Below are 13,989 nucleotides of genomic sequence, written 5' to 3'. Positions count from 1 at the left end.
CTATTCCTAATAATTCCATTATACATTTTTCAATTAACCATGTTTTTTAAAGTAATAAATGTAAAGAAAAAATTATTAAACACAGTTCATTGTGTCAGTCATTCATTTGTCCCACACATAGTTTGTGATGCAAGTTATTAACTAGTTACACATACAAAAGAATCTTGGAGACTAAGGTACCATATTAAAGTATAAGATTTTATTAACCTACAAGCTTTCTAGTTTTTTAAAGCTCTATGTTAAGTTGAACTACAACACTAAATTTTTATTTCTATAATAAACTGAAAAGCATGTAATTAATAAAATCTCATGTTCTAATGTAGTAATTCAGCATGTACAAAGTTTTATATACATTAATAAATCTATGTTTAAATGAAATTGAAACAGTATTTGTTATACATGTAATATGTTGTACTTGTGATGCAAATAGTATACTTTATTAACTTGTTACACTTTTAATATGTGTTGTAAGTTATTAATTTATATATATATATATAGTTTTAAGTTCATGCTGTAAATTTATTGTACACAACTTCTATTTAAGTTTTAACTTTTTTTATATTGCAGGTGAAGAACTATTGAAGGGAAGGAAGACAAAAGATTCAGAGAAGGATGTGGATGATAAGAAGGTAAAAGTTATAGATAATTCCTTGACAAGACATGTGAATAGAATAGTCTGTGTGGTAAACAGGGAGTTAAAGGCACATAAGGGAAAAAGCCGTAGCTTAATTTTGTCAGGTATACTGCCCAAATTATTAAGTGTGGGAATGAAATTATAAATAGGTCACTAAAGCTAAATGCTAGATTTAGGTTAGTACGCAAGGATGAGAAAACAGGCTGGTTGGACTTGTGGGATCAATTCAGTGCAAAAAAATAGCTTTTCTGGAATAGATGATTTGCATTTAAATAAGGTAGGGGCTGGCTTGCTTGCTAAGGCTTTTAACTCAACTATAAGGGAAATTTTAAACTAGAACTAGACAGTGGTGAGGGACAAAAAACTACATGCAAAAGCAATAATATAGGAAAGTGATAAGAGAAGGCTAGTATCTGATGATTACGAGATGACTGGTTATTAAATCTTCGTTTAGTTTTTACTAATGAAGATTTAAGCAGTATTCCACATCTTGAATATAAGGATGGGCTTAATTGTTACTATTGTAACTTGTGTGTTTGTGTGTTTTACTGTAGCAAAGCCACAGCGGGCTATCTGCTGAGTCCACCGAGGGGAAACAAACCCCCGATTTTAGCATTGTAAATCCATAGGCTTACCTGTACTAGCAGGGAACGTTGTAACTAGAAGTATCAGAAATAAAACAGATGTTATAGCTGAGTAGCAATCGTAGTAAGAATCTGTTACAGACCACAAAATGATACTGATGAAATTAGTGAGAAACTTTACTGTAAAATTAAGATTTCAGCTGTTAATGAAGTCATAATTATGGGTGATTTTCATTTCAGACATACAGATTGGGAAATGCTAGAGTCAAATCATGAGGAAGAAATGTGTTTGGTAACTCTTCAGGATGTCATTCTTCATCATTTAGTCAAAAAATCTAATAAAAACAGTTATTTTAGATTTATTGTTAACTTCAAATATAAAAATGATCGAGTGTGTAGAAATTGGGAAACATCTGGGTGCAAGTAATCATTGCTCTATTCAGTTCAATGTTTTGCTGCATAAGAAGATAAGAAATAATACTATTTTGTTTACAAATTTCAAAAAAGCAAACTTTAAGGGGAAAGGACAAGAATTATCTGTTGTGAATTAGGAGAGTTATTCAGAGACACCAATCAAATGAGGGAAGTTTTCAAAGATAAATTTTTAACTATCCAAGGTAAACATATTCCTTATAGAAAGAAAAGGGTAGATGCAAGTAAAAAAAATAGGTTGGCTCACAAAGATTTTAAGAGATAGCATTATAAAAAAAAGCATCATAAATATAAAAAATCTAAAATGACTGGTATGACAGCAAACTCAAAAGATCATAGAATATCAAGAAAGTTGGTGAAATAGGAAATAAGAACACCAAAAATAATGTATGAAAAAAATTAATAGTAAGGATTTCTTTAAAAAACATTAAGGGTAAACAAAATATCAGAATGAGGGTAGGACTCTTGAGGGATGATAAGAGAAGACTAGTATCTGATGATTACGAGATGACTGGTTATTAAATCTTCGTTTAGTTTTTACTAATGAAGATTTAAGCAGTATTCCACATCTTGAACAATTGATAAATGGAAACAAGATGACTACATTAATTCTAAGCTGGTTAAGGAAAAAACTGAAAGTTTCAAATAATGATAAGGAAGTTAAAGACTATATGTGAGCCACTTACTATTTTTTTTTTAAAGTAAGTAAGTACATAGTGAGCAGGTACCAGATGATTTTAAGTTAACTAATATAACTCCTTTTTTCAAGGGAGATAACAAAAATTGTTCCAGCAATTATAGATCCATTAGTCTGGCATTATTTGTGGGAAAAGTTTCAGAAAGTCTGCTAAAACATACTTCGCAAAATGTAGAATTTTATTGAATAACACTATGTAACACAAATTTTGTTTTATTCAGACCATATGTAAATGAAAATGTGTAAATTTGCTCATTTTTACATAGAAAATAGGTTAATTTCTAAATTTCATTATCCAGGTCACAAAAGCAAAGTTTGAAGGGAATAATGGCCATTTTCTGAACTTTCACAACATATGGATCAAGATTTACACAAAAGTTACACAAAAATGTTTAGAAGTGAGTACTTTTTTGAGATTTGCAACTATAAGATTTACAAAATCACTTTCATGTATCAGCCCTCAAATATAGTCTCCCCTTATGTTTTTGTTAAACGCTCCTTGGTAGCGGCATTCAAAGTCCAGTATATCTTGGTGGAAGTGCTCGCCTTGCTCCTCTGAGTATGCTCCCATGTTCTCCTTTAATTTATAAAGATGAGCATCAAGGATATGGACTTTCAAGACATAATTTTTGGTCTTGTGATTGCCCAAGAAGTCCCAAACCACTACAAGACAAAGCTGCCTCAAGCTTTTTTTTTCCTTCCTATTGACCTTCTTGAGGAATTCTGTGCACTCCAGGATCTTCTTTATTTGTGTTCCAATGAAGACACCAGTTTTGACCTTTGTCTGAGACACCTTAGGGAAGAAGTCTCAAAGGTTCTTGAAGATTGTCAAAAGCTGTGACAAATTGTTTCATAAGACCCAATTTTATGTGCAATGGTGGGAACAACATCTTTTGGAGGTCCACTAGTGGCTCACATTTGACATTGTGCCTCCCCACAGAGAACTTTGGTCCATTGTGGCCATTGCTTCCTGTTGTAGTGCACTACTGTGTCCCTGGTGTCCTAGAAGCAAAGATAACAGGTAAACTTGGTAAAGCCCCCTTAGAGACCCATCAGGAATGCTACCATTTTGAAGTCTCTGATAACCTACCAGTCATACTCATCATACTTCAATGCTTCTAGTGAGGTCTTGACACTGTTGTATTCCTGTTTGAGGTGCACCAAATGAGCCAGGGGAAGAGATGGATACTTATTCCCATTACAGAGCAGCACGGATTTGAGACTTCTGGATGAGCTATCAATGAAGAGGCACCACTCGTTTGGATTACAGGCAATTCCAATTGCCTCACACAGACTAAATACATTGTGGTAAAATCAGAGTCCATCTTGATGAGTTAAAAAAGCTTGAAAAATGTTGGTAACACTTCCTCTGATTTGCGACTTGCACACTTTCATCTTTGGTTGGGGTAGTATGGGCTTCTCTTACCAGCTGCACCACTAAAATTGTAATCTGGATCTTCAACATCTACCTCCTCTTCTAGAAAATTCTTGCAAGTTCGAGAAAATTATCTATCAGCTACTCAGCACTGAATCTACCTGGAATGTTCTGGAAAATGGGTAAATTTCAAAATTCCACTACCCAGGTCACAAAAGCAAAGTTTGAAGAGAAAAACAGGTCTTTTCCATTTACTTTACAATTGGGAAATAACACATACTTGCCCAAAAAAAAGAAAAAGTAAAAAATTTTGTTACATTGTGTAATCAACATGACTTTACTAAGAAATAATCTTGACATACAAATCTCTTGAGATTCTTTGAAAAGGTTAATGCTTATGTTGATTAGGGTAAGAATGTATGTTTGGTCTATCTAGATTTTCAGAAAGTATTTGATAAGATGCCACATAAAAGGCTTGTAAAAAAAATATCTACAGATGTGGGGTATAAAGTTAGCAAATTGGAGAGAAAATTGACTGAATGGAAAAAACAGAGGGTTGTTAGAAATGGAGTTCAGTCAAACTGGATTAATATCAGAAGTGGAGTCTTAGGACCTTGGCTCTTTTTAATTTACAATAATGTCATATATGAAAAAAACAGTCAATAATTTACTTAAATTTTCAGATAATATTAAGGTCTTTGGTGTTGCTAGCTGTGAAGAGGATGCTGCTGCTTTACAAAATGAATTAGATCATTTACTAGGTTGGGCAAAAAAATGGCAACTGGGTTTTGGTTATAATAAATGCAAAATAATGCATATGGATTATCATAATTTGAATTATTAGTATAATTTGGACAGGAGCAACCTTAACAATGCTATGAAGGAAAGGGATATTGATGTAATAACTGATCAGCCAACCAAGCAGTGCTGTTGCTAGTGGTAGGGCAAACAGGATTTTAGGTTGTATCTACATAAATATTGAATACAAGTCTAAAGTGGTTATAATTTCATTGTACATGTCACTGGTTAGTCCTCATTTGGAACATTGTTTTCAATCTCGGGTTCCTTACCTTAAGAAAGACATTAAATTGTTGGAAATGGTTCAGATGAGGGTTACTAAAATGGTGCCTGGGATTGTAAAGAGAATAAATAGTGTTTGTGCATTATCTTTTTTCATATTTAACAGTAGGACTATGGGACAGAAGTATAAATTTTTGCAATGTAGGAGTCATCTTCAGCTAAGACAGTTTCATTTTTCTAACTGGGTGGTTGGCTATTGAAATGAATTGCCCTCAGATGTTGTAAAGGTAGTAAATTTTAGAAAGTTCAAGAAAAAGCGTACTAAGTATATGCATGATAAGGGCTAGCTATAAGGTGTTTTTTTAACTTAATTTAGTTTAAGAGTCTGGAATAGCCAAAATGGACCAATAGGTCCCATGTTTTCCCAAAACATTATCTTATATTATGTATGTTACTAATTTTTTATACGTAGTTTGTACTGCAAGTTAGCAGTTAGTTATATGCAGTTTTTTGTTTTTGTTTTTAACTGGTAATTTGTTACCTATGTTTTTAGATGACTAAGCTAAATTTGGTAACAAGCTTCCTCATGCTAATTATGTTTCACATTTTAATTTTATAATTACCTGTGTGCCTATGTTTCTCAAAGGATAAACCTGCATGTTTTTCATTACTCAAAATCTCCATCTATATGACTTATAGGCAGAAGATCCCTCCCTATATTAGAGATGTCACTATATATATACATATACAAGAGTTTTGAAACCTATGTGCTTTCCTAACATCATGAACACAGATCACTTAAATTTTATTCAATTATAATACAAGCACAATTTAGTTTCAATATAAACCATGCAGCTGACCTTGTGGTTTTCACATACAGCTCACGAAAAGGTTTGCATGGAATGTCAATTCGGCCATGTTTATTGTCAGAGACTTTGATTGTTACACCATGGACTATATCTTCAAATACTCTTCCCAAGTTGATCCCACTGATCGTGATGTTGGTACCGCCCTCTATGGGTCCAGAAGTTGGACTGATCTAAGCATAAAACATGTTTCAAAATGATAAGAACAAAATTTATGAAGCCATTAGACCAACAGTTCAAATGTAAGCAATACATTACATGACAGTAAAAAAACCTCTCAAACATTTGCAATTCATAGACAGTGTCATATTGATCAAATTTAATAAAAACACCTGCTCGATGAACTGGTGATTTGGCAATGCTTCCATTTCCATCTATCTCCGTTTATCAGGTCAGGTGATAACATGAGCAAGAGCATCACAGCCAGTTCACCAGACAGGTTGGTGTATTTTGACAACTTTCATCTCTTAGATATGTTGAAAGTTTATTCCAAGTCAAAGACCTTTCATTAATAATTGACAACAATCCAAGTTTTGAAGTAGACATCGTATCACATAAAATATAAAACCGAACTTACCTAACTTCAAGTACAGATGTTAGAAACAAAATGTAAGAATTATACAATGTTAACCAATTACCTGGGATTACAAGTGTCGCTTACAAAAATCCACAAAAAGTTATATCTTCTAACACATACTGAAATGTTTAATTGTGACTGGTTCATTGGATCTCTTAGTACCAACTAAACAGACAACTTACAGACTGGATCACGGGGTTAGGGCATGACTGGTTTCTATCCAACCACATGGTGTTGCTTTCACACTGCTCTTTCACGTGACAAGACTGGGTCTTCTGACACCAACCACATCGAAATTTTTCAGGAAGCTCAAGACACATTCCACAGTTGTTAGACATTCCTTGACATCGATATACTAATACTAAAATTAACAAGAAACAAATTAATTATATAATCTTCACTTAAACATTTCTATTATTAAATTTAAATATTTTGTTATGACAAAAAAAAAGAGAAAATTGACAAAATCAGGTTATACTAACCATGTATATTTTCAGGATTGTCCAATGGTTTGTTGCCTTCCCAGATGACAGCAAATGCAGCAGACACATTTGGAGCATGTGTACTGTAGGTAAACTGTTCAAGAAAACAATTATAGTCTTAGTTTCTCAAATGCAAAAATAAATCTTGCATAGCACAAAGTTTCCCAAGTACAGGTTGAAAAAATCACTACCCAAGCATTGTTTGTTTGGTTTTTGAATTTCTCGCAAAGCTACATAAGGGCTACCTGCACTAGCCATCCCTAATTTAACAGTAAGATTAGAGGAAAGGCAGCAAGTCATCACCAGCCACTGCCAACTCTTGGGCTACTCTTTTACCAATGAATAGTAGGATTCACTGTAACATTATAATGCCCCCACAGCTGAAAGGGTGAGCATGTTTAGTGTGATGGGAATTCAAACCCATAACCCTCAGATTATGAGTCTAGCACCTTAACCACATGGCCATGCCAAGGCTACCTAAGCATAAACAATTAAACGTAGTTCAAAGAAAAAAATTCAAAATTCTCACACAGTCTGTGCCTCCATTACCAATCCCATGTTCTTGCAATTCACATATTTCACACCAATCTCAATTTTTAATAAAACACTAAATTTCCCTTGCTGTTATCTTGTGTTTTTAGAACAACAAATAATACCATGATGTTTTAAAAAATTCTGCCTAATCTAATTCCACACAATAAAATTATGACTGATATGTTCAGAACCAGAATTTTATCCAGAGTACTAACTTTAAGAGCAACAGAAAATTTCATACTGATAGCCCTAAGTTACTGTCTTCCATGTCTGAAGTCTTTTGTAAAAAACAAACAAACAACAAAACAAAACATATCTACATATAAACATAAAAAAGCGATACAGAAGCCCAAATAAGTCCTGGTACTAATTACACCTCAAAAAATAAGTTCCAGTACTTGGTACCAGTGAATACCAGCAAAATGTCATCACTGCTCACCACAGTTACAACAGTATTAACATATTTTTAATAAAGTCACTAAATAGACCTTCTGATCTTCAAATAACTTCTGCTTTATTACTTACTTCAAACATAACTTTTAGTAAAGTATTATAGAACTTCAAGTACATAGTTCTTTAATATATTTTACTGTTTTCAAGCACTCTTTAGTAGTTTTACACATACTTTTTCTGTAATTTATCTGTTGTCAAACATTTTAGAGCTGGAGATTTTTTACATAGATGTATTTAAAATGAAACTCAATTTATTATAATGGGTTCTGACAAACTACTTACTATAACTGAAAATGTCTGGAAAACATGTCAATTTGTTACATTAAATGATATTAGACAAACAATTATAATGTAGTTGCCACAGTAGACACTGTCTGAAAAACATATACACTTTGCTACAACAGATATTAGACAAACAATTACAATTAACTCACTACACTATATAGTACCCGACAAAGACATTCAACACGTTATAGTAGTTGATGTGCTACAAAGACATTCAACTTGTTACAGTAGTTGGTGTGCTACAAAGACATTCAACTTGCTACAGGATTATAACTTATGGTTATAGGTGCCTTATAATCTTTAAACAAGAGCCAATGTTAATTCAACATTCTACACTGCTACTGTGGTAAATACTTACATTCAATTCACTACAATAGATAGTGTCTGACAAGAGTTGGGCATCCACCTGTTTGACCCTCCCCTCGATGTTAAACTGACAAACAAATCTTGTAGATGGGAGAAATGGCTGTAAAACATGAAACACAGAACTTTAGATTTTGTTACTTTAAATGTAATTAAATAAACACAATAAACAAATATTACTCTGAACATTATATAAAGTTCTCAAAAATGCCAGTTATGAAATAACATCAGTCTTATTTACACACACACACATATATATGGCATGTTGATGTTAAAACTTATAGGTTAAATGATACTTTTGTACACAAAGGTTCTTACAAAAACAACAACAAATATACTGTTTACTACATACTGTTACTGAAGCCCTCTGTAGAATGCATTCATAATGATAAATACTCATGCAATTTCTCTTTAGATTTGTACAAAAAGAACTATTTACCTTTAAGTTTTAATTAACAAAAGCTAAGTTTATATTAATTTTGAAATACTGTAAGTTAACATAAAACAATAATTCTAAAGTTTACTCACCTTTATATTTCATTCTGTAAAGTAATTTTTATTCAGATGATCTCACCTGTGTATTTTCTACTCGTGCTTGAATGGCTTTTTCAATGCCTGCTGGAACAAGAATTTCAGTAGAACTTCCTGCTGTAATATTAATCATAGGGCAAAATCCAGGCCCTGACCTAATACTTGGGCCAATACTCTGAGAAATAAAAATAAAATAGGGCTAATTACTTTACTTCTGAGAGTAAAATTTTTCATAAACATTCTTCATTGTTGTTTTCCTTTTTTTTTATCCTGTGTTATAATTTCACAGTTAATTATGATTATACACACAACTTTCCTGGAGAATTAACTGAGAGGCAACAAATATCCTGTAATGTCAATGAAGTTGTTTTCCAAAAATACTACTTATTTAATCATTATAAACCACTATATGTATTGATAAAAAACCAAAAAACACCTTAAACAATTGCAATAATCTATTCAATTACTCCCACCATTTTACCAAACATGACTTTCTGTGCAAAACATTCTCTTTGTGTCAAAGTTTTTATATCAGAATAATCACTTTTTCCTTGCCCCTTTCATTTACACACTGTAAACAATATAACAAGGTTGTACATTTTAAGTAGGTATAAACTTAAAAAAACAACAACCTACAATCTGACCTATCAACCTGTTCTGTGGTGGAAAAGCAACACTTACTGCTATTCCAGTGACTAGAATGTCATTACGGCAGTTCTCGCCTGTGTCATGAGTACATCGATGACCTCCCACACACCAGTCACAAGGGAAACGACTGGATACACACTTTGTACATCTGTTTCAATTCACATTAAGATGGTTAGTACTGTGGTGTCATAATATAACTATGGTTACTCAAGTTTTTGTTACACTTAACAAATCCCAAGCTTTAAAACATAAATACTAAATTAGCATTTCACAGGTTTAATGTACTAAACATTCAAAAGAAATGCTGACCAAATTATATTGATAAAGAATTTATCATCGCTGCATCACTTAGAGGTAAACTTAGTTCCAGTAATAACTCTATGAGAAAGACACATTCAGTTATATTAACTAATAGCAAAATTGACAAGAACATGCATAAGAAAAGCATAGTAATACAACGATAACTAAATAAGTGAAAAAAAAACTCCCCATACATTTTCTTCAATAATATTATGCAGAACACTACCTGTTAGAGTTGTTAATAAACTCAGTCAATGCAATAACCATTTCATTCTGCACAACTAAACATTAACTTACGAACTATATGTGCTGCAATCATAAAAAGTGAAGTTTGTTGCTACAAAGTCAGGCCCAGTCTTCATTCTCACGGAAAGCTTAGCAGTAAAATGATCTGTGAAAGATAAAAGTTCACAAATTACTCTCATAATGAGAAGACAAACTATTTTAACAAGTTTTTCAATATCAAAACTATGACACATGAAAACTATGTTTTAAATAAAATGGTAAATTGATTATTATTCTGACATATTACAACACTTTACACAGGTTTCAATGTTAGGATCTTCACATGAAGAAAAGTACACGAATGCAACAAAATTTGTGTTTAGATATCTATACATACATACATATTTAACATCAAACAAACAAAATCATTCCAATACTTTAGCCATTAAATATGGTTTTGAAATTAAAATATCAATAAACACGGCAAGATGTAGAAATTTTAAAATGAGCAGAGTGCAGTTAATTCTATAAATGTCTACAAACATCATTTTAAAGCTTGACAGCTGAATTAACTATTATTGAAATATTTCATTGAATAGGTTCAACAATTTATTATATTCTGTATAAAACTCAACAAATCCAAACTGCTCATGTTAAGTCAGAAAAACTATTAAAAAGATTTTTCTTGCTAGTTCACAACTAAGTGGCAGCATGTTCTTTGATTAAATACTTTAAAACTATAAAACACACTGAAAATTAATAAAACTATTTCAAACAATCTTAAGTACGTTAATTAAAAAAAAAAAAAGATCTATTTCTTACGTTCTCCTAGTGGAATAGTTGGCAAAGAGTCTGTGTGAGGTGTGGCACAGCTGACACCATTAGCTGAACGAGTGGCATTGGTAACCAATGTTTTTCCATATGCTGTGAAAGCACATAAAAACTGTCCCTCAAGCACTGGCAGATTACCTATTACTAGTGTCAGCTGAGAGGAAATAAAGGAAGGCATCTATTTCAGAGGAATACACCATATCCACCATTGTTTAAATACAGACAATGTATCAAGATACTGGTAATTATTTTCAATGATAATTACAACAAATGATGTCTATATACAACAATCATCATAAATTACCAAAGCTTAATTATACAGCAAGGGTTATTATTATTAAACTCAGTGTGCCTGTAGATTTACCATTAAATACTGAAATAATATATCCAATATAAGACCAATCATTAACTAACATGAACAATTAACAAACCAATGCCAACTACGACTAAATAGTATAAGAATTAATCTTTACAATATACCTATAGCCCATTAGGTTATCGACTCTTACTTTATCTACACAGTAACAGAATACTGCCTGCCTAATGGAGTGGGAAGCAATAGACAAATGTAGTTCATATGAGGAAGATAAGGTTATTTTAGTGCATGGTTCCATTCAGAAGTTATATGAATAACTAATCTCCCCATTTTTTTTTAATTTTATTTAGCTAGACTCAACCAGCTATTGTCATTACACTGATCCCTTACTACTCCCTTTATTACTATCATGGCTACATCATTAAGCCTAAATGACTCCAAATTGTAATGATTATAGTCTTTTCCAACTGCAGTTCAGGAACAATCATTTCATTTTCAGTGACAATAAAAAATGTATTTGTTAAAGAAGAAATTTAGCAATAAAAATATAAGCAGGCAAAACCATGAAATTCTGTAGTAATCTAAGTATCTGGCTAACTATTCTAATATAATGATATATATCCACATTATAAAATTAAGCACTTGTGTACTTCATAAATTACAAAGCTGGAAAATTACAGGAAAAGAAACAACTATACCAATTATATGAAGTAATTCTGTTAAATCTAGAAAGTAAGAATTAAACAAAATACAAGTTGACTTAAAAATCAGCCAAAAAGTAGCATATTAATATTAAAACAAATGTCAGAGCAATACATTTAATAAATTTCTCTAAATTAAATTTTGAATTTCTTAAAAACAATAAACTACTGGAGTTCATAAGCAAAATCAAAGAGTAACATTTTTATTATTCTTTGTAAACCTACTAAATCATCCAGAATTACTAGAAAAATGAATTTTTAAATTTATGATGCATCAAAGACTTTTGAAAAAAAAGCTTTTAACAGTTACAGGTTCAAAAGTTTCTTATGTCATAAAATCAAATGAAAAGGGTTTGAAATCCTCAGAAGTTAAAACTCCATCTGTTTTCACACTTTCCTTAGTGAGCTATATATATGTTTGAAATAACTAGCTAGGTATAATCTATTGGTTAAGAACTCTACATGTTATATTCACTTTATTATAATTAATAGTTATTGTTTTTCATAAATTATTGAAAATAGTTATCCATTAAATTCATTTTATGGAGTCTACTTCTTATGCCTTTTGAATAAAACAAATTCATTTTGAAAATAAAGAATACAGAACTGAAACTGTGATTTATAGCTTGCAAATAATTAATTATGCTTATTTTTTGATGAATTTTGGTTTAGTAGTAGCAACAGTGTGATAAAGTAAAAAAAAAAATCATTCGAACTTAGATATAGTTTCATAGTTTGAAATTTTTCTTTTTTATTTGGAGGAAACACTGCAGTTGAAAATAAAATATATTTTTTATGAAAGAAGTGGATATGTTGTTCATTCAAAAATGTATACAGAATTTAGAATTACAAATAACGTTAAAGCACATAAGTAAAAAACAGGCATTTTCAGTTTTAGAAGTAGCCTCAGTCAGTACTAATTATCTTACTTATTCAGTTGAATTTGTAAATTTTCAAAGAAGCAAATAACATTTTTGTTCAGAAGCAATTCTTCACAATATGTTATATGAATCTTATTTATAATAATACTTTTAAACTACTCTGGTCATTTGTATAAAATTCTATTTTTTCTGTCCAAACACAGCAAGTCACTCGGCTCTTATAGTTGCTACAAAAATACTTGATATTATTAACCTGAATCTACTTACATTCATATTTTATAAAGCAGAAATAAATGGCATCATATACACTATAAATAATTCCTACTCAATATTACAAGATATGCAATTCAGATATTCAGGAAGAAAAATCATTACATTCACAGAATTTTAAAAATGATTGTTTGTTTGTTTGTTTAGAATTTAGCACAAAGCTACACAATGGGCAATCTGTACTCTGCCTACTACAGGGTATCAAAACCCAGTTTTTAGCAGAGTAAGTATGCAGACATACTGCTGTGCCACTGGGGAGCTTTAAAAATGAAATACAACAGTTAACACATTAAACTAATCGATAATAATCAAATAGTCTTTTTCTTTACTTTTGTGTGTTTTAAGGTTTAATTCTGGAAATATGGGTAAACAACTCTCCTAACCATTTGCAAAAAGTGGAATTTTTGGAGAAATAAAATACTATGTACTTTCATGTTGCTTAACAAACAGTTAAGTCAAAACTCATTATCTTGCAAGCATCATCAATTAGAACACCTAAATTACAATAATGTGTTAATAAGGTTTACATACTATACGAGCAGTTGTGCGTTGTATTTGAGGGGGATTAACGCTGGTTATAGTTGTGCACTTGCCACTTTTGTAGGACAGCCAATAGAGAGGATCTTCGGCAGCTTGAGCACAGTCACTCCGCAAACTACATCTGGAGGTGAATGTAAGAAACGTTAATACTGATTAATTTTAATAGCATTTAAATAACACTAAAAAATTTAACACCAATAAAACACTATTTCTAATAAGGAAATAGTAATTTGTCTATAAATCAAATGATACTGATTCAATTAGTCACTTTTCAAGATTAAACAGAAAAACTATATATTTGCACATTACATCATGTCAAAAACAAGTGAAAAAAAAAGTAATTAAGTGAAAAATTGCAACTTAAAGATGAGAGAAATTACAACAACATATTACTTGTCTACCATGACATAACGCCTAAGAAGTCTTTCATTGAAGTTATCAATA

General features: G+C 31.4%; 1 protein-coding gene across 19 annotated transcripts in view; it reads right to left on the bottom strand.

Moving 5' to 3' along the window:
• LOC143223520 (plexin-A2-like) overlaps window positions 1–13,989 on the bottom strand; it is a 224,718-nt gene that overhangs the window by 21,179 nt on the left and 189,550 nt on the right. For all 19 annotated transcript variants that reach the window (XM_076451680.1, XM_076451711.1, XM_076451671.1 and 16 more), the window contains 9 exons: window positions 13,537–13,666; window positions 10,829–10,991; window positions 10,079–10,172; window positions 9,515–9,629; window positions 8,877–9,008; window positions 8,298–8,405; window positions 6,668–6,761; window positions 6,368–6,546; window positions 5,603–5,781 (listed from right to left, as the gene is read on the bottom strand). In XM_076451680.1, coding sequence (XP_076307795.1) covers window positions 5,603–5,781; window positions 6,368–6,546; window positions 6,668–6,761; window positions 8,298–8,405; window positions 8,877–9,008; window positions 9,515–9,629; window positions 10,079–10,172; window positions 10,829–10,991; window positions 13,537–13,666 — 1,194 coding nt within the window. The remainder of the gene's footprint in view (window positions 1–5,602; window positions 5,782–6,367; window positions 6,547–6,667; window positions 6,762–8,297; window positions 8,406–8,876; window positions 9,009–9,514; window positions 9,630–10,078; window positions 10,173–10,828; window positions 10,992–13,536; window positions 13,667–13,989) is intronic.

This window comes from Tachypleus tridentatus, chromosome 1, assembly GCF_004210375.1.
Source record: "Tachypleus tridentatus isolate NWPU-2018 chromosome 1, ASM421037v1, whole genome shotgun sequence".
Lineage (NCBI taxonomy): Eukaryota > Metazoa > Arthropoda > Merostomata > Xiphosura > Limulidae > Tachypleus > Tachypleus tridentatus.
This window is presented reverse-complemented; position numbering and strand designations above follow the sequence as displayed.